Source organism: Balaenoptera acutorostrata, chromosome 15 (genome assembly GCF_949987535.1).
Source record: "Balaenoptera acutorostrata chromosome 15, mBalAcu1.1, whole genome shotgun sequence".
Taxonomy (NCBI): Eukaryota; Metazoa; Chordata; class Mammalia; order Artiodactyla; family Balaenopteridae; genus Balaenoptera; species Balaenoptera acutorostrata.
In genome coordinates, this window is record NC_080078.1 from 14,861,393 (window position 1) to 14,883,961 (window position 22,569).

The 22,569-nt window shown below is 39.8% G+C and overlaps 1 protein-coding gene across 5 annotated transcripts in view; it reads right to left on the reverse strand.

Annotated features, from left to right (window-relative positions):
- Window positions 1–5,857: 5,857 nt before the first annotated feature.
- RABGEF1 (RAB guanine nucleotide exchange factor 1) overlaps window positions 5,858–22,569 on the reverse strand; it is an 89,410-nt gene continuing 72,698 nt past the window's right edge. For 4 of the 5 annotated variants that reach the window (XM_007186504.2, XM_007186503.2, XM_057528956.1 and 1 more), the window contains 5 exons: window positions 18,342–18,423; window positions 17,319–17,451; window positions 15,959–16,050; window positions 10,956–11,212; window positions 5,858–8,406 (listed from right to left, as the gene is read on the reverse strand). In XM_007186504.2, the coding sequence (XP_007186566.1) occupies window positions 8,008–8,406; window positions 10,956–11,212; window positions 15,959–16,050; window positions 17,319–17,451; window positions 18,342–18,423 (963 nt within the window). In that variant the 3' untranslated portion in view covers window positions 5,858–8,007. Of the gene's footprint in view, window positions 8,407–8,432; window positions 8,839–10,955; window positions 11,213–15,958; window positions 16,051–17,318; window positions 17,452–18,341; window positions 18,424–22,569 lie in introns of those variants that run through there. The other variant, XM_057528955.1, reaches the window with a different exon arrangement.

Consider the following 22,569-nt stretch of genomic DNA (forward strand, 5'->3'; position numbering starts at 1 on the left):
GTTAGATCCTCAGAACTTATTCATCTTATAACTGGGAGTTTGTACCCTTTGACTGACATCTCCCCATTTCCCCCAGCTCTCAGCCTCTGGCAGCCACTGACTCTTTCTATGAATTCAGCTGTTTTAGATTCAAATATAAGTGAGATCATACAGTATCTGTCTTTCTGTCTGACTTATTTCACTTAGTATAATACTCTCAAGTTTCGTCCATGTTGTTGCAAATGACAGGATTTCCTTTTTTTAAAAAAAAAAATTTTATTTATGTGGCTGTGCCGGTCTTAGTTGCGGCCCGCAGGATCTAGTTCCCTGACCAGGGATCGAACCTGGGCCCCTTACACTGGGAGCGCGAGTCTAAACCACTGCACGGCCAGGGAAGTCCCAGGATTTCCTTTTTATGGCCAAATAATATTCCATTGTGTATATGTGCCACATTTTCTTTATCCATTGATCCTTTGTTGGCCACTTACCTTGTTTACATGTATTGGCTATTGTGAATAATGCTGCAATGAACACAGGAGTACAGGTATCTCTTCAAGATGCTAATTTCATTTCCTTCACATCTATACCCAGAAGTGGAATTGCTGGATCATAAAGTAGTTGTATTTTTAATTCTTTGAGGAACCCCATACTATTTTCCATGGTGACTGAACCAATTTACATTCCCTCCAGCAGTGCACAGGGTTCCCTTTTCTGCACATACTTGCCAACACTTATTTGTCTTTTTAATAACAGTCATTCTAACAGGTATGAGGTGAAAGCTCATTGCGGTTTTGACTTGCATTTCCCCAATGATTAATGATGTTGAGTACCTTTATGTATCTTTTGGCCATTTGTATGTCCGCTTTTGAAAAATGTCTATTCAGGTTCTCTGCCCATTTTTGTTGTTGTTGTTGAATTGTTTGGTTCTTCTTCTTTTTTTTTTTTTTTTGCAATTGAGCTGTATGAACTTTTTATGTATTTTGGATATTAACTCTTTATCAAATATATGATTTACAAATATTTTCTCCTATTTCATAGGTTGCTTTTAATTTTCTTGATGGTTTCCTTTGCTGTGTACACGCTTCTTCATTTGAGGTAGTCCCTCTTGTTCATTTTTGCTTTAGTTGCCTTTGCTTTTGGTGCCAAATTCAAAAAATCATCACCAAGGCCAATGTCAAAAAGCTTACCCCTATGTTTTCTTCTGGGAGTTTTATGGTTTCAGCGCTATGTTCTTTCCCCATTGAATGGCCTTGTATATATCTTCTTTGGTTAAGTTTCTTTTCAAGACTTTTGCCCATTTTCTAACTGAATTCTTTTTAAAACTGTTGAGTTCAGAGTGTTCTTTATATATTTACCATGGATATTAGTTATTTGTTGAATATGTAATTTGCAAATATTTTTCTTTCAGTCTCTAGCTAGTCCTTTAATTCTATTAACAGGGTCTTTCATACAGCCAAAGTTTTAAATTTTGATTAAGTTTTATCGATTTTTTTCTTTTATGGATTATGATTCTCTTGGCCTCGCCCTAAGGTTCCAAAGATTTTCTTCTGTTTTCTTCTAAAAGTATTATAGAAATTATAACGTATATTTAGGTGGAAGTTCTTTTTTTTTTGCCGATGGATATCCAATTGCTACAGCACCATTTGTTGAAAGTCTATCCTTCTTCCATTTAATTGCTCTTACACCTCTGTCAAATATCAGTTGGAAAAAATCAACTGGTCATACTTGTATGTGTCCATTTTGTGTTCTTTATTCTTTTCCATTGATCTATGTGTCTATCCACTAATATTGTACTGTCTAGATTACTATAAATACATAGCAAATCTTAAAATTGGATAGAGTGATTCCTCCCACTTTATTCTTTTAGCTGTTCCAGTTCATTTGCCATTTCATTTGAATTTTAGAATAAGCTCATCTATATCTATAAAAAATTTCTGCTAGAATTTGATAGGAATTACATTAAACCTATAGAAGTTTGGGGAGAATTGCTATCTTTACTATGTTGAGTATTCCAATCTATGAACACAGTATGTCTCTCCATTTATTTAGCTCTTTTTTGATTTCTTCATCAGCATTTTGCAGTTTTCAGCATTGATGTCCAGAACATGTATTATTATATTTATACCTTAATAAATTGTTTTTTGAACATTTATAAATAGTAGTGTATTTTGTACTTGATTCTACCTGTTCACTGCTGGCATATATACATATATTTTTTGTATCTGCATAACTTAATTTTTATTTAAGCAAAAGAAATCAACTTTTAGCATCCACTTTCACTGCAAAGCGCCTATTTACCTTCTATTTATGTTTGTATTCTTTGCTAACATATTTCTTTTTTCAGCAAATATTTATTCCTATAAATATCTTAGCAAAATCACCAGGGGAACTTTAAGAAAACAAAAGGAAAGCTGCTAAAATTATGCTCAGTGTATTTTCCTTAAAGCACATCAACTTTTAGTATCCCGAAGTCAAGACAGAAATCTTAAAGTAAACGCCACAATTCAGCCTGGAGGATTTGTCAGAAAAAAATTTTAGATGCTAACAATGAGCTCCACAGCTGCCATTCTGATATTTTAAAGCTTTGAGAAAACACAACTCACCATAAAATTCATCCTTTTAAAGTGTACAATTCAATATTTTGAGTATATTCACAAAGTTGTGGGAAACCCTTATCACTATCTAATTCCAGATCATTTTCATCACCCCCAAAAGAAACCTTGTACCTCTTAGCAGTCACTCCCATTCTCCCCTCCACCCAGCCCCCGACAACCTAATCTCTTTTCTGTCTCTATGAATTTGCCTATTTTGGACATTTCATATAAATGGAATCATACAATATGTGGTATTTTATGTCTGGCTTCTTTCCCTCACCATAATGTTTTCAAAGTTTATCAATGCTGTAGAATGTATCAGTATTTCATTCTTTTTTTATGGCCGAATAGTATACCATTGAATGGATATACCATTTTTGTTTGTCCATGCATCACTTGATGGGCATTTAGCTTTTTTCTACGTGATTTTAGATTTTAAAAATTAAACTTTTTATTTTGAGATCATCATTGATTCACATGTAGGAGTAAGAAATAATAGATCCCTCCAATGGTAACGTCTTGCATAACTATGGTACAATACCACAACCAGGAAATTTACACTGCAACAATACACTGGTTTTTTACAGATTTCACCAGTTTTGCCTAACATTGTGGTTTAGCTCTAGGCAATTTTATCACATGTGTACATTTGTGTAATCACCCCCACAGACACGGCACAGATCGATTCCACACCAAAGAATCCATTGTGCTGCTCTCTTATGACATTCAGCTTCCTTCTCACCCTATTCTGAATCCCTGTAAACCACTAATCTGTTCCCCATCTCTATAACTGTCATTTTAAGTTATATATTTTAAAAATTATGTGTATAAATGGACTCATACAATATGTAACCCTCTGAGATTGTTTTTTTCCCACTCAGTATATATCCTTTGAGATCCATCCAAGCAGTTTTATCGGTAGTTCATTCTTTTTATTACTGAATAGTGTTCCATTGTATGAATGCACCACACTTTGTTTAAGCATTCATCTGTTGAAGGATATTTGGATTGTTTCCAGTTTGGAGTTAACATGAATAAAGGCGCGATGAGCATTTGTGCATATGCCTTCGTGTGAATGTAAGTTTTCACTTCTCTGGGATAAAAGTCCAACAATGCAGTTGGTGGGTTGTATGATAATTACATGTTTGGTTTACAAGAAGTTAACTATTTTCCAGAGTGGTTTTACCATATTAGATTTCCGTCACGATTGTATGAGCGATTCACTTTCTCCACATCGTTGTCAGCATTTCCTTCTAGGCACCATGGTTTCTGATGAGAAATCCAATGTCATGCAAGTCATTGCTCCATTACAGGTAATGTGTCCTTACTACCTACTTTTAAGTTTTGCCTTTAATTTGGAGAAGTTTGTGATGTGTCTTTGCATGGATTTCTTTGGGTTATCTTGTTTGTGGTTCACTCAGCTTCTTGAATCTATAGGTTTATGCCTTTGGCCAAATTTGGTGAACTTTCAGACACTATTTATTTTAATATTTTTTTAGCCATAGACTTTTTCTTCTCTCCTTCTGGGACTCCCGTGACAAGAATGCTAGATTTCTCATTATTGTCCCAGAGGCCCCCGAGGCTATCACTTTTTAATTTCAGTCTATTTTGTGTTTAGCAGATTGCGTAACTTCTATTGATCTATCTTCAGTTCGCAAATTCATTTCACTGTCATCTCCTCTCTGATATGTAGCCCATCAGTGAGGTTTTATTTTTTTAATTTCAGTTGTTGTAGTTTTCAGTTCTAACATTTCCATTTGTTCTTTTTTTAAAGATTTTATTTATTTATTTATTTATTTATTTATTTGCTCCGGGTCTTAGTTGAGGCAGGCAGGCTCCTTAGTTGCGGCTCCAGGGCTCTTAGTTGTGGCTTGCCAGCTCTTTAGTTGCGGCACATGGGCTCCTTAGTTGTGGCATGTGAACTCTTAGTTGTGGCACACATGTGGGATCTAGCTCCCTGACCAGGGATCGAACCCGGGCCCCCTGTATTGGGAGCGTGGAGTCTTATCCACTGTGCCACCAGGGAAGTCCCCTTGTTTCTTCCTCGTATCTTTGTTTTGCTGGGACTTTCTCATTTGTTTCTTTCCTTCCCCAGTCCTGGATTCAGGCTTTTCTCCAAGGAGCATGCTGAATCGGGGTGGCCGAGAGGTTTGTCCTCACCACCAACCCCCTCCCAAATGGCCAGCTAGCTAACAGCCAGATGCACCTTCATGCCCTGGCCCAAGACACCACAGGCATGCACACCCAGCCCCAACCTTTCCTGAGTGCCCAGGCCTTGGCCAGAGTGTCCTCAGGGTGGGAGCAGGGAGACTAAGAACCTAGCCTGGGGTTTGAGGAGGGGGAGACAGGACTGTGCATGAGTTGGACTCCAAGCCCCCATCAGGCTCCACTGTCCCATCAGGCTTCACTTGAAAACACAAATCCAAAGATAAAATTAAGAATTCCAAAATGGCAAAGATAGAGCATTAGAGTCCAAGTGCAGGGAACTTCTGGGCACAAGCCCTGTGTATGTTTATTCTTTTCTCACTCAATTTTGTAATTTTGTTTCATATAAATGCTAAAAGCTCTTGTTACTTATAGGTGATTTATATTTGTTTCTATTGTGAATAAAATTCCCATTATAATTTGCTAACTGGCTAGTAATGAGAATATAGAAAAGTCATTTTTTAGTTACTTTTGATGGCTATTTTAGTATTTCTTATCTCACCATTTTAGTAAAATTTAATAAAAGTTTTAGTATCAGTTCTTAGGTCTTCTACATATAAAAGTCATGTACAAGTAACAGCTATCACTTGAGCACTTAGCATTGCTAGGTACTGTTCTAAGTCATTTAATCCTCACAACCCTTTGAAGCAGGTACCATTATTACCCCCATTTCACAGATGAGGAATGCGAAACATGAGAGGCTTGCCCATGACCAAAGAGCTAATAAGTGGCAGAGTCTAAATTCAAAACCAAATCCAAGCTTTTTAGCTGGAGTCCATGTCCTCAAACACCATGCTACAATAACTGTATATTGATTAGATTAACCCCCTTTATTTCTGTCTGAAGACTGAGTGCCTTGGGTAAAACTGTCAGAAAAAGGCTAATTGTAGTGACAGCAAACATCCTTCTCTTGTTCTTAATTTTAATTAATTTAATGTCTGTTTCATTTTTAACTATGATAATGATGGCTGTGGCTTAAAAGGGAAACCTTTATAACATGAGAATATTAATAATGTATATTTTCCTAAGATGAAGAACCAAGAATTAACCTATTTGGAAGAGGAATGGATCAGGAAACTTTATTGATAAGGACTTCTGTTCCAAAAGTTTATTCTAATCACATTTATAGTACATAAAATATCAATACTTTCTTGTTGAGAAAACAGAAACTCTGGCCATAGTACTGATGCTAACTTAAGAGAAATATAAGAGTCCAAATATGAAGAACTCAACCAATATGAGATATATACAAAAAAACCAATTCAACAATTTACTTTAAACATAGGCAAGAAGTCAAAAGAAGACAGCTTTTTGGGGAGGCTGATATGCATTTTATTTAACAAACATAATGTACAACGACTAAAAGAACGGTATATTCCCAGGAGAATTAAGAGTGTGTATACCTGGATTAGCACCTAGAAAGTACATAGAAAAGAAAAAAGAGGAAAGCTTTCTACGAAGACCATCTGGGCCCAGGTTTCTGTGAGCAGATTCTCCCCTTATTTGATGGTAACTCATTACATTCCAAGTCAGCTTGGCAATCAGCTGACTCAGTTAACTGCTTCATGTCTTCAGTGCTTTAGGACAATAGATGTGTCAACGTGATGGATTTTATACGTTAATTTAAGTAAAGGGTAAAAAGTTTTATACCCACCCCCAGTTTTATTCCAAAACTACTGCACTACAGATTTGTGGTACACCATTAGAAAGATATTGGAAAAGCAAAGGAAGCTTTCTTAACTGCTTGTGTGATGTGATCTTGTTCAAAAATGGTGCCCTGGGAATTACAATTTCACAGGTACACTGACAATTTGTAGAAATCACTGAATGCAAGGAGGATCATAATGGTGTATTTAGGTTATGAAAGGTTCCATTAGGATTAGAAAAGGTTCCACGCTGCCAGGGGCTGTAGAGCCTCACTGAATGAGCTATCAGTTCACGTTATACTGTGCATTTGGTGCAATATTCTTTGGTTACATCATATTACCCACCAGAAGGAAAACTCCTTTGCTTACAAAGTAGATCAGTAGTTCCTAACTGGGGGCAATTCTGTCCCCCAAGAGACATTTGGCAATGTCTGGAGACGATTTTTCACAACTGGGGGGGTTGCTACTAGCATCTAGTGGGTGTAGAGGCCAGGGACACCGCTAAACACCCTACAATGCATGGGGCGGCACTCAAACAAAAAAGTCCTCAGGATCCAAATAGTACTGAGGTTGAGAAATCCTGAAAGAGGCTTATATGATGTGTGTCTGGGTTGTCCATAAAATCAAAATTACACCATGGAGGCAGAAAGGCCCCCCTGCACCGTAAAGCTCAGAGGGATTCCCCATCAGCTCTCATCTGCAGAGACCTATTCAGTCCTGTCTTCTGACCCAGACCCAGGACCACCTCCCTTACCAAGAGCTCAGTAAATATTTGCTGAATGAAAGGAGAAAAGAGGTGCCGAAAGCACGGTTCAACCTTCAATTGACAAGTTACTTCAGTAACTTTATATGACCTAAGAAGTGTCCTCAACCTCAACAGTGTCACATTCTCTGTACAGGACCTCAAAGTTAGGGCTAACGCATTGTAACAATGGAGTTAACATTTTAGGGGAGTATGTCTAAATACTTCTAGATTCATTTTAGTGGGGCAAACCAAATAAAATGGTGTTAAAGGCAAACATTCAATATACTTCATTTTAAACTAAAAAAAAAAAAATTAACACATGACATGCCATGCACAGCAGACACCATTCCTTTTTTTTTTTACATATTTACAATTTTACATATTTACTTAGCAATATATCTTCTATCTTTACAATTATAAAATTATTTCAAACTGTAGAACAGTGGTACCGTTGTATTTTCTTAAACATACATTTTTGTAGCATTCATTTGTTTTATCCTTTAAAAGGCAATTATTTAACCAAATCCAAAACACACTGAATGCCACAGAGAAAGCACGTAGGAAAATCATGGAGAAAAAAACAGATTTACAGACAAAACTTTCAAACAAGTCTTAAATGAATCTATTCAGTGACTCAAATAAATAGTACTTTTTTACTAAGTCTCCCCAGACAGGAAAAACAAAACAAAATGAACAAAACAATCCCCACAAACTGTACCTTTAAAAATGCTCTGATATTTATAAGCAATTAAGTTATACTCTAGACCCCAATCAGTGGACTGCAGTAAGGGCTGGCTATAATTTAGGCTCAAATAAATACTATCCATGTAAATTTTCATCATCCTGCATAAACCTGAGGTTGCAACGGTGGAGGAAGTTTATCATTTTCAACATTTTCAGAGTCAATAGATGCTAAAGACTGATTTGGGGGCCTAATTTCAAGTGGGTATTTCTCAACAATGTCTTGAACCTCTTTTGCGATTCCATCCGTCCAATCTATTAGGTCTTTCTCAAGCTTCTTGGCTTCATTCATAATCCTTTCCTGCCGTTCATTCAATTGAGACAGGAGATCCAAATTCTTATACATCTGCTTAACACCTAAACAAGCATCAGGAGACCAATTCTCAGATTCCTGCTTCCTGGGAGAAGTCTGGCCAGACATGTATCGATCAAAATCTTCCTGACTTAAATTCAAAGATTGAGCGTCTAATTTCTCAATGAAAGCCACGGCACAACACTATAAATATAAAGAAGAGAATGTTATTTATTATAGTTGTATGAGGAAAGCTACAAATATTCAAATAGAATGTTAAAAATCCTTTTATTATGGAGAATTTAAAACAGAATCAAAAGTCGACAAAATAATCTCATGAGCCTCCATGGACTTGAGCTTCAAAAATTACCAACTCATAGCCACTCATGTTGTTTCCTTTATACTCCCATCTGCAATAATACATTTCTTCCTTAAAAAAAAAAAAATTAAATCTAATTGTCATCTTCATCGAGTCTGTCAGAAACTCCATCCTCTCCTTGGGTTGTTCGCAGGTCCTAGGGTCTTGTACAGAGTGAAATATTTGCAGAGGCACCTTCAGTATTTGTTCTGCAATGGTTATCACAGAGTTTCCTGTGTGGTTCCTTGAGGTCAGAGGCTCTCTGCTTCCTTGCCGTGCTGCAGGGCAGAGGAATCCCTGTTGTGGCCAGGAGCTCCAGGGCCAAGGATCTGGGGGCCATGCCCCGTAAGGCCCTTCGCTGGCCGTGCCAGCTCCACAAGGCCCACCCAGTGCACGGCCAGCCACTGAGCATGCCCTCAGGTACTGGTGTGGCACACAGATCTCTGGTCCTCAGAGATATTTTAACAACAAACGGTTAAAAGAATAAGCTTAGAAATCAGACAGCCTGAGTGAATTGCCACCTCTGTCACTTTGACAGCCCAGAGTTGTGTGACCCTAGAAAAGTTACCTTAGCTCTCTGTGGTTTCTGCATCTGTAAAATGGGGGAAATACCACCCAGATTTATTGTGAGAATTAAACAACATAACACATGTAACATGCTTAGCTCATAGGTCTGTAGTAAGCAACGAATAAATGGTAGCAATTATTAGTACAACAAATGCAAATGTTGAGTGACACAGACATGGTAGTTATACTTTCTTATATTAATTAAATTTTTCTACAAGGAGCACATACCATTTACACACTTTTTTAAAAAAAGCTATTTTCATAAGAAAAACATGCACTATAAACAGGAGAAAATAGGCAGCTCTCAGAACTTCTTCTGAGAAACTCATTCATGGGATCTTACCTTATTATTCATAAAAAAGCGAATCACCTCCTTAAAGAATATTTAGCAAATCTATTTCAACAGACCCATCTGATGAGAATGTGCCCGTGTGACCCTGCCCCATGGGCTCACACTATGTGTGTGGAATCGCTGCAGCCCGTTATCTGGAAAGAGGACGCATTGAAGACGATTCTAACATTCCTGGCTTAGGGGAGTAGATGTGCGGTACTGCCACTAATGGAGATAGTGTATATTGGAAAAGAAAGAAACATTTGATGGGAAAGCAGTTTCAGTTTTGAACAAATTAAATCTGAGGCACGATAAACAGCTGGGAGTGGAGCTCAGTGTGAGGTCAAAACAGGTGACCTGCGGGTCCTCACTGTACAGGTGACCAGCAGAATTACGACCAGAGGAGACAGTCTAGGGAGAGAGATGCACAGAGGACAGAACCCCAGGGAATAACACATTCGAGGGGAAGTGGAGGACATGAGGCCTAAGAAGAGCCCAGGAAAATGGAGTGGAATTGTGGAAGCCAAGGCACATGAGAAGTTCCAGAAGGAAGGAGTGTTAAAGAAGTGAAGTGAAACTGAGAGTTCCCATGGGATTTGGCAACTGGCAGATTTTTTTACTTTTGCCACAGCAGTTTCATTGGGGCAGTGGGAGCAGAAGCCAGACTCTGAGTCAGGCAAGAAAAGGATGAAGAAAGAAGATGCAAACACAGTTAAGGCTGTAGGTCAGGGGGCTGGGAAGCTGCAGAGTGTAGGTGATTCAAGTACCCATCTTTTTTAGACAATTCACCAGAAATGCTTCCTTATGTAACCTGGCCTCCCCTGCCTACCTATCACCCTGTACAACTTCCAGCGCAGGAAAGAGAGAACATAGGGTGTCTCGAGGCTCAAATTCACTGGCTTGACAATAAATCTAGTCTAAAGCAAACAGGCAGCAATCCAGCGGTCAGTAAAAGGAAGTATTCTGCCTTATGACTTAGATGTGCATACTTTACTACTGTTCTGCCTAGAGTTAATTAGCACTGTAAAAAAACAATAGCTGAAAATCATTTCACATCCTCTAACCTGATGCTTTCTTAAAATATCTCAGTATTCAGTTTTAAGATGTAACTTGTAAAAATAAAACAAAAAATAAATATTAAGTCTTTTAATAAAGGAATCAGTCCAAGATCTGACTTATTCATGGCTGAAACAACCAACTAAGTGAATGGCTCTGACACCCAGGAGCCCAGAGAGCAAATGCCCAGCAGCAGCAGAGACTCCTCAGTGTGGCCGTCATGTGTCCTGTAGGGGAACCACAATGGCCAAGTCCCAGGAGGTGGCACATGTGCATGGCCTGGTCACATGTGCTCTGTGACACCAAGCAAGCATCCTCAGCTATGCTGACCCCTCAACTCAGGAGCACTAATGTGTCACAGGCCTGTGAGTGACCTGTCACATCCTTAAAATAAATACCTTCTTGGTTCTTCTCCGCAACACCAAGAAACCAAATACTCACCAGGTTGGTGAAATAGTAGCCATCCTCTCCGGTCATCAATCGGCTTGGGTTGCAGAAGCGGGTGATATACTGGATATTGGACTGAAGGCGTGGGGGGTTGCCCTTCAAAACAATGTAGATGAGAGTGGGTAAGAAGTCATCAGCTGAAGCTGGCTCGTTCTTGGTGATCTTGATGGCATTGAAGATGTGCTTGCTGCACTTGGTGATGCAGGCCAACTTATCCCGGGGCACACGCTTCGAATCCATTTCAATGATATCTGTAGAGGAGAAAAGATGCTGCTTCCAGTGAGAAAGTCATTACATCAAAGAGGCATCAGGATAATCATATTTTATCTATTAAGTTACAGAGGTACCCTCGCTAACCCCTTCTCCACCAGTTAACTTAGTGTATGAAAAACTTAGACTGTAACAACAGTAGACACTAGCTCACACTTAGGGAATACATGACGATGAGCCAGGCCCTACTCACTGTGCTCTACAAGCATATTTCTCTCCATCCCCAGATTATGCATGTGCACTATTAGTATTAAGGGAACTGAGGTTCAGAAAGGTTCAGTGATTTGCCCAAGATCATACAATGAAAAGGGACACAGGGGGGATTTGAAGCCAAGTCTATCTGACTCTAAAGCCCATTCTCTTAATCATGATGGTAAAGTGTTTATGAGCTCCACAGAGAAATAAGCAGAGTCTCTTTACTGTTTTTTTTCCTCTTAATACATTGTAAAACGCAGTTTAGAAGGCCTCATTTCCATAATGCTTTTTAGAAATGTGGCTATTATATTGATACAAGGCATCTCTGTACTGGATATCAAAGTGCAAGCAGCTGAAATTCATCACATGGAGGTCCATGGTGGCCAGTCCTCGTGGCATGTAAATCTCCACTAGCAACGAATATCTACAACACCTTTATGACACTATAACCTGCTGGTTAGCAGAGAGGATGAGCATGGGTATACATTTAACCTCATAAACAATATTTTATTTCTCTCAGAAAAAAGTTATTTCAGTGCCCTTAACTACCACTAAGTCCAACTGGTGGGCTCTTACAAGTTCATTCTTTGTCACAAAGACTAGGAGGCCATGAGGAATGATCAAGTACAACCTCAGCACCGTCAGCACAACACAAGAGGAGGGCAGGCGCGTGCCTCTGAGACGGACATGTCTGTCGCAGTCCAGAACATCATGAAAGAAAAGAGCTGAGGCAGCTTAATTTGACACCAATTGCTTGCCATTAGCAGGAACATAAGTCGCAGATTTATGTGGGATGGTGGTGCACGCCAGAGTTCTTTCTGCTCTTAGCTCTCATCCCCGAGGTCAGCTACCTGGGGAAACCCTCACAGGACCACCAGCCATGGAAGACTAATGTGTGTGGGACAGGAACACTGGACAGTGCAGAGGCCTTATTGTAACTTATTAATATCTCTATTCCCCCACTTACCTGTCTATTGTATGAATGATATAATTTTTGTTTGTTTTATTGTTTAGTTCCTTTAATCTTTTAATTCTGGGTTGTAATTATTGTTACTATGTCTCAGTCTATTTCTTTTTCTATTTAAATAGAACTTATTACCAAAAAGATCTGGGGAAATGTATATTTTTTATACCATTTTCACCCTATTTAGCCTTCTGCCTTTTACTGTTGGTTTTCATTCTCTATTTCAAACATTTCACCATTTTCTCATTAATCTTTATTCTTTAAGTTTTAAAATGAATGAAATGTGAATTACAGGCATACATCATGTTATTGTGCTTCACAGATACTGTGTTATTTTACAGATGGAAGGTTTGTGGCAACCTGCGTCAAGCAAGTCTCTCAGCACCATTTTTCCAACAGCATTTGCTCATTTCATGTCTCTGTGTCACATTTTGGTAATTCTTGCGTATTTCGAACCTTTTCATTACTATTATATTTGCTATCATGATCTATGATCTTTGATGTTATCATAGTAACTGCTTTGGCATTTTTAGCAATAAAGTATTTTTTAATTAAGGTATGTATATTGTTTTTTAAGACATAATGCTACTGCACACTGAACAGACTACAGTATAGTGTAAACCTAACTTTTATTTTATGCACTGGGAAACCAAAAAATTCGTGTGACTCACTTTATTGCGATATTTGCTTTATTGCAGTGGTCGGGAACCGAACCTGCAGTATCTCCGAGGCCTATCTGTACTTTTTATCTGGATGCATGTGTAGCTGCCACTGCCAAGGAGCAGGGCCAGTAGTGTAAAAAGGAAGAGAACAGAAGGAAAAGGAAGGAGAATAAAGGGGAAAACCCAAGGGATTTCTCCCACACTCTTCATCTTGTAGTGAACACCACCCTTCCTAAGTATCCTTTAGTCTGAGAGAAGTTTCTTTTTGTTTTTGGATCGCCCACCCCAATGAGCAGTTCCATGATTTGCACTGCGCTGAAGTCTAAACTAGGAGACATGGAAAGAAAAGTAAACAAAACAGGAAACTCACCACTGTATTAGTTGTTCCTCTAGTAATGACCTTCCCTTCCCAATCTACCTGCTATTATTTACTTTTCAGAGTCCTCAGATACTGCTTTGCACCTTCTGTTCAGGGCTTTTAATTAGTAGGAAAGACAGGGTTGAGTGTGGGTACTCTATCTTAGCAGATGTCCAGGCTTATCTTTAATGGGGCTTTGAAAACGAAGTAGGCTGTACTTCTAGGTCAGTCAACCTGGGCACTGCTGACATCTGGGCTGGATAATTCTGTCGTAGTGGACTGTCCTGTGCACTGCAGGATATTTAGTAGCATCCGGGGGTTCTACCCACTAGAAGACAGAGGTCACCAGACATGGCAAAGGCCTCAGCTCAGTGTATTTATAAACAAAACTGACAGTCCTGATTAGTAGCACACAGGACAATTTGGAGAAATTTCACTGATTGTCTCCATATTTAAGACCGTTGTTACAGACTGTCCTTTCTAAGGCTGACAAGTTTAGAGTAGGAGGAAAGTGATCATATAAACTTTGGTCCTCAGAGACAGAATGTGTCTGCACTTGGACTGGCAAGAAGAGGGGGCTAAGATGAGAGAGTAAGAAGGCTTTTAAAATTTTGTGGCTGTATTTTTACTATCAAAAGATCTCTTGAAACACCATCTTAGATGCCTCAAGAGAAAAGTTCCACCTCTCAAATTCTTTTTTTTAACATCTTTATTGGAGTATAGTTGCTTTACAATGGTGTGTTAGTTTCTGCTGTACAACAAAGTGAATCAGCTATATGTGTACATATATCCCCATATCTCCTTCCTCTTGCGTCTGCCACCCCCCCTCCCTATCTCCCTCCCACCCTCCATGCTTTGTGACCACCTAGAGGGGTCACAAAGCACGGAGCTGATCTCCCTGTGCTATGCAGCTGCTTCCCACTAACTATCTATTTTACATTTGGTAGTGTATACATGTCAGTCCTACTCTCTCACTTCATCCCAGCTTACCCTTCCCCCTCCCCGGGTCCTCAAGTCCATTCTTTACGTCTGTGTCTTTATTCCTGTCCTGCCCCTAGGTTCTTCAGAACCATTTTTTGGGGAAAACTTAAGGACAAGTTTCAGGCTTCATCTCTGATCTCTTATGGATGTTCCCTGAGCAAAAGGTGGGGTTGGAGGTGGGTCTTGGCCCAAAGTAGTCATTCATGGGACCCATGAGTAGCCTAGAAGAAAAGCTCTGAACAACAAAGTGGACAGTATTTAGTGAGGCCAATTAAACCCTACACAGGGAAATACAGAAAATCATTCATTTCTTAATGAGAGCTGAAATGCAAAGACGTACACAGAGAAGCAGAACCTGAGAAAGTGGAAGAATCATGTTAACCAGAGATAATTCAGTCCCTAAAGGGGCCTTGAAGCTAAGTTTCTGTGACAGCCTCACCTCCCTTCCAACCCTGAGAGTATGTCAAGCAAACCCCCATTTCTTCCCGTAACTTGAGTCTCTGGTTCTGAAAACCAGCGGAGCCTACTTAACGGCGCGCCTCCAGCACGGCTAACGTCAGCTGGCCCGCTCTCCTTCCCAGCAGGAGTTCATTAACAGTCTCTAAAGCAGCAAGTCTTTCCAACTCTTCTCCTTAATTAAGAAGTTGGGCAAGTTGGATGTCTTCTCCATTAGGAGGGTTTTTTTTTGTTTTTTCGTTTTCTTTTTTTGAACTTTTGTATTGCACTTCTGCTGGATTATTCTTATGACTAAGAAAGAGAAGCCTTATTAGATGCCTGGACCTGTCCAGGACGTCAGAGCCACATCGATTTAGGGCACTTCATTTACTTCTTGAACAAACCAGAAAAGTAATTCGAAGCACATCTCTGATGAACCAATTAGAGGCACCATTTTTTTTTTAAACGTTATGATCTTGTCATAGACAAAGATTTCTTAGATTTCTTTAAAAAAAAAAAAAAAATATATATATATATTTTATTTTATTTTATTGATTTAGTTGTGCCGGGTCTTAGTTGCGGCACATGGGCTCCTTAGTGGCGGCTTGAGGGCTCCTTAGTTGTGGCATGCGAACTCTTAGCTGCAGCATGCATGTGACATCTAGTTCCCCGACCAGGGATCGAACCTGGGCCCCCTGCATTGGGAGGGCAGAGTCTTAACCACTGCGCCACCAGGGAAGTCCCTAGAGGCATCATTTTAATATATAGTTCTAGCTTGGGGATGACCCTACCTCACCAAGTCCACCTCTCAAAATTATTTTGAATATATAAATGCAACTGAGTTTTAAGAAATTTACCCTAGCTGTATTTGACTTTAGTTCAATGCTCAAGAAATAAGTCATGGAAAATGAAGGGGGAAAGTGGTTTACCTGCCAATCTGCATGTTTCAAATTCATAAAACTAATACTCTTAAATCACTTTTACCACATTCCAACATAGCTTTGGCAGTCTGTATTTTAAAAGTACTTTAGGAACACTGTCTTTTTACTCACTGAAATAAGTATAGATTTATAAAGCCAAATGCTAACTTCAAGGGAAAAGCATCCAAATATAAAAGCTCTGTTTCACTGACCTGTAATTGCTTTCACCACCATATCAGACACTTCTGGAATTTCTTCATTAACAGGGACACAAAGCATCTGGGGTGTAACCCAGTGCAGGGCTCTACCGAGAGAGAGAGAGAGAGGGAGACAGTGAAAACAAGTTCCAAGGACAGACTGTAAGCAATTATCTTGCCATTTCCTCAGTTAAGGGAATGGGGATGGGGCACCGCTGACTAACCAGGCAATCCTAGGCGCACGCACATACTAGGAGCTCAGCTGATGGGCCGAAGTAACTGGAATCCTAAAACGAGGCTTCTCTTCTGCACTTATCACAAGGAAGCAGAAGACAATTTTACCAGTTGAAATGAGATTACCCTATGACTGCAAAGCACCTGATACTGGAGAATGAGGGTCTGAGAAGACTCTGCTGCTCCCTGTCCTAACTGCTGCCTTTTCGGCTCTGCCCTCGACTTCTGAGGCACACCAGAGCCTGAGCAAGAGGTCAACAAGCATGTGTCACTTCTGCCGGAATCACTGAGGTTCCTGGCCACATGGTACCTTTGCTCCAGAGATTCTGCTGCTGACCCTCACCACTTGCTTGACTAACACTCTCACCCTGCACCTCAGTCCAAAGCCCACCTAGTTACTTCTGGCTCTGTCTTCCATCTTCCCAAGATCAACTCCTCACTTCTGGTGAGACACCATCAAGTCCAAAGCTACCAATTACCAGCCCCGCTGTCTGGGAACCCCATTTGCGATTGCTAGGCCCCTCTCCTCCAGAAGCACCGCATCATGCTCAGGCTTGGCCCTGTTCCCACATGTAGACGGCCTCTTTCCTCAGTGTTTTGCTGCCATTGGAATGCAGAGCACTGGGGCTCACTCTTCTGGCCATGGAAGAGTGGGTGCTTTGCAAAGTGTTAGCAACCCAGTGGTAGAGGAAAGATGCGACTGGAGGAATGGCTGAATCAAATCACGAGCACCCGTGGTAGGAATGAGGAAAAACGACACACACTGCCTTGATAGGGATACTCACAGCTTCCTGCCTGACAAGATAGTTAGTGCAGTGAAATGAGAAAACAATGAAATTTCCTCCTGTTCCTTGGAGATTTTGGAGATTTAAACAGTCTCACATATCAAACATGATTCTTATCTAAAGCTGCCTGGATTCAAATGAATAAGCAAGATGGTGACTTGAGCCTTTTCATCCTGTCAATTTACCACATTCCTTTTCTTTCTGACGCCACAAAGGAGTGTATATGCTAAGGATGGCAGGTACCTAAGCTGTTACTTGCTCTGAAGGTTTGAAACTCAAGTGTCCTGTTTTCCTGCAATGTGTTCTTCCAACAGGAGGTAGTAAATATAACAAGAAAAAGCAGAAAAATCAGCTACCTGATCCTTTTTTGAATAGCGAGATCTTTCTTCTCATCATCAGTAGTTTCTGGACAGAACACATATTTATAGAGACGAGTCATGATGTACTTTTCAATCTGATCCATTATCTTCTCAACTCTTTCCGGAGGCACTGAAATACCCAAATGGATATTTGAATGAAGGATGAACATTTAGAATTGAGTATGTTTTCACAGTACTTTCAATGTAGCAGAAAACTAATTTACCAGAAATACATTAAATATACTCAGAAACAAAAGTATAAGATGTTACATTAAAAAGTACCCTTTAAAAAATTACCTCAACTTTTGGGGCTGCCTTTTATAGAATCCCTACTTCTAACTTAAGTTGTTTGGCAGGACCTAACAGCTGTACACCCTGCCAAGTGGGAAGACCTCAGCATGGGTCATTCCCTACTGCTACATCAGAAAAGCACATGAAATTCCCAAGACTGATGAATGCTGGCAAGACTCACCCTTTCATTTTTCTGAGGTTTCCTATGAAACCTTAGGGGTTGCTCTGAGGTATACATATAGGGCAGATTTCTCAGATATACATGTACGCTAAGTACACCCTAAAATCTACATCAATGCAAGTCAAATTCAAGAAGAATCCCTAAAAACCTAAAGCACGGCCAGTGGTTCTCAATTTCTTTCCTGCCCCAACTCACATGAGGAATACATGGTCATGAATAATGACTCACCAAGATGGCAATTCCAAGATGGGGGTTTCATTTAGAAGCCTCCCAAGGGGTTTTAATCTGTCCCTACCCCTAATGAAATTATTAAACATTGCTCAAGAAATTATCCAATTGCTTAATTATCTTGGAATGATATACATGGTGGTATTCAAAGACACTGCTAAGTGTAAAACCAGCTACCTGAATGTCAGTGGAGTAATTTACAGAACAGAGCAGGCAAACCAACCAGGCCTTTTGAGCAAGAGGGAAACTGCTAAGAGACTCAGCAGCAGGCCCTATGTGACTACCAGCAATCCCTCAAAGGCAGGCCAACAAGGTATCACCTTTCCCACGAGTCTGCATTCTCTCAGCCACATTCTGGTAAAAATCCTGAGTACACTCTGACTGCTCCTCAATGCTGAAATCCTGAAACAAAGGGACAAAGAGTCTGCTTAGTAGCTGAAGAAAGATCACGAGGAAAGCTCTAAACTTTACAAAACCCACTCCTTGAACTAATCTCAAAAGTACTTACAAATTAAATTAATGCTGCAGGGGAGAAAAGCCTGTCCATTATTATTATTTACAACATTCCATGACCTCTCACTTCTTTTTGCTGTATATACACATTCTTATATGGGTACAATGTATATTTTAATAATTTGCATGTTTATGTACATTTTTTAAAAAATTATTTATTTATTTATTTTTGGCTGTGTTGGGTCTTCGTTTCTGTGTGAGGGCTTTCTCCAGTTGCGGCAAGTGGGGGCCACTCTTCATCGCGGTGCGCGGGCCTCTCACCATCGTGGTCTCTCTTGTTGCGGAGCACAGGCTCCAGACGCGCAGGCTCAGTAATTGTGGCTCATGGGCCTAGTCGCTCCACGGCATGTGGGATCCTCCCAGACCAGGGCTCGAACCTGTGTCCCCTGCATTGGCAGGCAGATTCTCAACCACTGCGCCACCAGGGAAGCCCCTGTACATTTTGATTTATCTAATCTACTTAACTATCTGATGGCTTTATAATATTCCATTATATTAACCGATTTATTTAACCACTTCTACCACTGTGTATTTGGGTTCTTTCCCTTTTTTCACTAATTACATATTGCAGCTATAAACAACTATGCGAAGACTGTTTCTTTTAGGTTATTTCTTTGTGATTCATTTTCAAAAGCGGCATTAACAGCTTAATAAGTCTGGACAACTTTGCAGCTCTAAATATCCATTGCTAGATATATAACCCTCAGAAACTCCAAGTACAGTCATTAGCTACATAGGTGTGCTTGTTTCTCCACAGCCCCTCTAACACTGGGCTTTATCATTTTTATTTGGTTTTGCTGATTTTATAGGTGTAACACAAATATATATATTCACATATACTTTCTTCCAAAGAATATCTGAAGTCTATATAAAAGATAAACACAGTTCAGCGCAATAAGCTAGAAAATGATAAACAAAACAAAACACGGAGAGAAACAGAAACAGAAAGTAGAGCCAGGAAAGATAACACAAAAATGTATTCCTTGAAGATACAGAAGTTAGCAAAAAGCCAGCCCATAAATTTGCCTCTAACTAAACTTTCTAGCAATCATCACTAAGATGAGAAGAGTCACATAACTGAGTGTCCAAAATGTAAAAGCAAACTAATTCTTCAGGTGAAATTCTGACACCAAAATCAGGAATTTCTCCAAGGGTTCTCATAAAGATTTCATCACAGATGGGCATGAATACAGCCCAAGACAAATTCCACAGGACTGCTTCTCACAGACCACCTCTGCACAGGCCAATGACACGGGCCAATAAAGCCCTGATGAAGCACGCAGACCCTGATGCTTTGGCTACCTTAGAAAAGATGCCTTGGGGGCTTCCCTGGTGGCGCAGTGGTTGAGAGTCTGCCTGCCAATGCAGGGGACACGGGTTCGAGCCCTGGTCTGGGAGGATCCCACATGCCACAGAGTGACTAGGCCCGTGAGCCACACCTACTGAGCCTGCGCGTCTGGAGTCTGTGCTCCGCAGCAGGGGAGGCCGCGATGGTGAGAGGCCCGCGCACCGCGACGAAGAGTGGCCCCCGCTTGCCGCAACTAGAGAAAGCCCTCGCACAGAAACGAAGACCCAACACAGCCATAAATTAATTAATTAATTAATTAAAAAAAAAACCATATACGTCACATTAAAAAAAAAAAAATGCCTTGGGGTGAGGGACAGTGACCAAACCTTGCCTATCTGCCTTCACAGTGTCTCTCCCGTCGATCCTTCCCTGGTTTGGGTCCTCATTATCTCTCACCTGGAGTTCAGCTGCTCTCCCCATGTTTGATCTTTCTCTTCTCAACTGATCGTCTTATCTTATGATCTGGTCCCCACTTACCCTGCCAGGTTACCTATTGTTGAGAATCTGCATTTAGTTTTCCCGCCTCTCTAACACTGTGAAATTATTCTCTGTCCAGATGACTTTTACTCCTCTCCAATCCTCCAACAGCTGCCCAAGGAAGTTCCACAGTATCTCCTTGAAGGCTCAGTCCACATCTTGCCTCCTCTAAAAAGGTGTCCTCCATTCCCTCAGTCAAAATAACTTTGCAGGCCTCACGGCACTCAGAGCGCTCTGTGACCACCTTGACTGCACACTTGTTACTGCCTGAATGTTTTTTAATACCGTTAAACCTTACTCTGGTCATTAAGAACAATTCTTCAACAGCTGAATTTAGCTCCTCTCTGTAGGTGAAACAAATCTGCTTTCTTCTAAGTTTTTTCCTGCTTAGCTCTTTTATTTGGCTGGCATGTAAGGTTCATAGTATGAAAAACAGACCTTAAATAATCTGCATACAAACTTCCCTTTTTCAGCGGCAATTAGTAAAAAGCAGTCCTGTTCCCCTTTGTTTTCCAATTCTCATATAATTTGCTCCTGAGAAACTGAATTTATTTCTGGAATCCCTAGTTTATTTCACTGCTCTCTTTCTCTTCTCTATCTCTCTACATATTGAATATATATATATATATATATATGAAAATCATATCTAGTTGTGGTAACTTTCATTTTAGTATATTTTGAAGTCTGCTACATTTAGAAACCTTCCCTCACAAACCCCTGCTTCCTTCTTTTTCTAGAATAAACAGTGTAACATTGTAATTTAATATTTTAAGTGTTCATATTGACCTGCAAAGTATTTGTGAATTTATCTTTTTGTTTTCCTCAGCTAGATCCAGGATATTATACTTCCTCAGCTAAATCCAAGATAAAATCCAGAAACAGTCTTTTAATTCTTTGAATGAGCCTCTAACTTTCTATATTAGATTAAGTTATTATTTAATATTTAATCTTTTTATTGCTATTGTCTTTAAAAATTGCTATTTTTTAAAAAATGTGCTAGGCTCTTTAGCTTTTTATCTCTGGCATCTTGTACTATAACTAAATTTTGTGGATTTATCTCACCCATGTTGCTAAATTTATACCTCTATTAGTATTGTTTTCCCTCGGATTTTCCGGTAAGATTATTTTCCCCCAATTTCTGGAAAATGATATTTCTATCCATTCTAAAAACATTTACTACATGGTTAATAGACTTGCCAGCCACTGTACAAGACAATAATATAAAAAATATTAAAATTCTCAGAGGGTATTCAGGTTAAACAGGAAGACTGAATGCACATAATTCTGTACTTTCTGCAATGGATTATCTACTTAGGTAGCTTACACATGGCTACCTTTCATTTGCACCAAATCGTAACACTAAGAACACACTTCATTCTTGTGATTATTACTAGTACTTACTTCTAACCAGAAACCGTGACCTCCTTTTAAAGGCCTAAATGGTCTGTTTTACAGGTGGCAATGGACCACCTATTCCTACACCAGTTCCACACAATCACTAATTTTGTTACAATTCAGAAAACTCCTTTTTATATTTCTATTTCTCTTGCACAGATTTACACTTCAGTACAGTGTTTAATTCGTAATGTGAACTCCCTTGCCACTCTGTCCTCTTTTCCTGCTTTAGATTATTTGGAGGACTTACCACTGTTATATTTCATAAATTAGTTTATTGTCTATCTCCTCCACTAAAATGCCAGCTCCATGAGGGCACTGTTCACTACCGCATCCTTGGTGCCTACAACAGAGCCAGGCACAGTGCTCAACACTAGCTGAATGAAAGAAAGAATGAAAGTGGCCATGTACTATTGTTCCACCCTTTATAATATTGTAAAGATGTGGGGAGACAATTCTACATAGACCTCTCCTATTTCTACACATCTTGTGAGGAGAGACACTGACTGCCTTTGTTCTGCACCCTTTTCAAGGATAGCTGTATAGCAGACAGGCCTGGAAGACAGAGGTAGAGCCTCCCTTAAGTGAAAAGGGTAGATTGTTTACTGTCTAGTATAATAATGTTTCCCTCTGGGGCAAAGGTCAGGCAAGCTCATGGCCCTATAAAAGATCCTCTTCTCTATCATAACTTACTGCATGTGCAGGCATTACCTGGTCTTCTTTGCACTGCCCTGTGGGAATTGATACGTAGGAAATTGGTACAAACGCTGATATACTCTCGTTACTGCTAGTGCTGTAATAAACTGGCCTCTTTT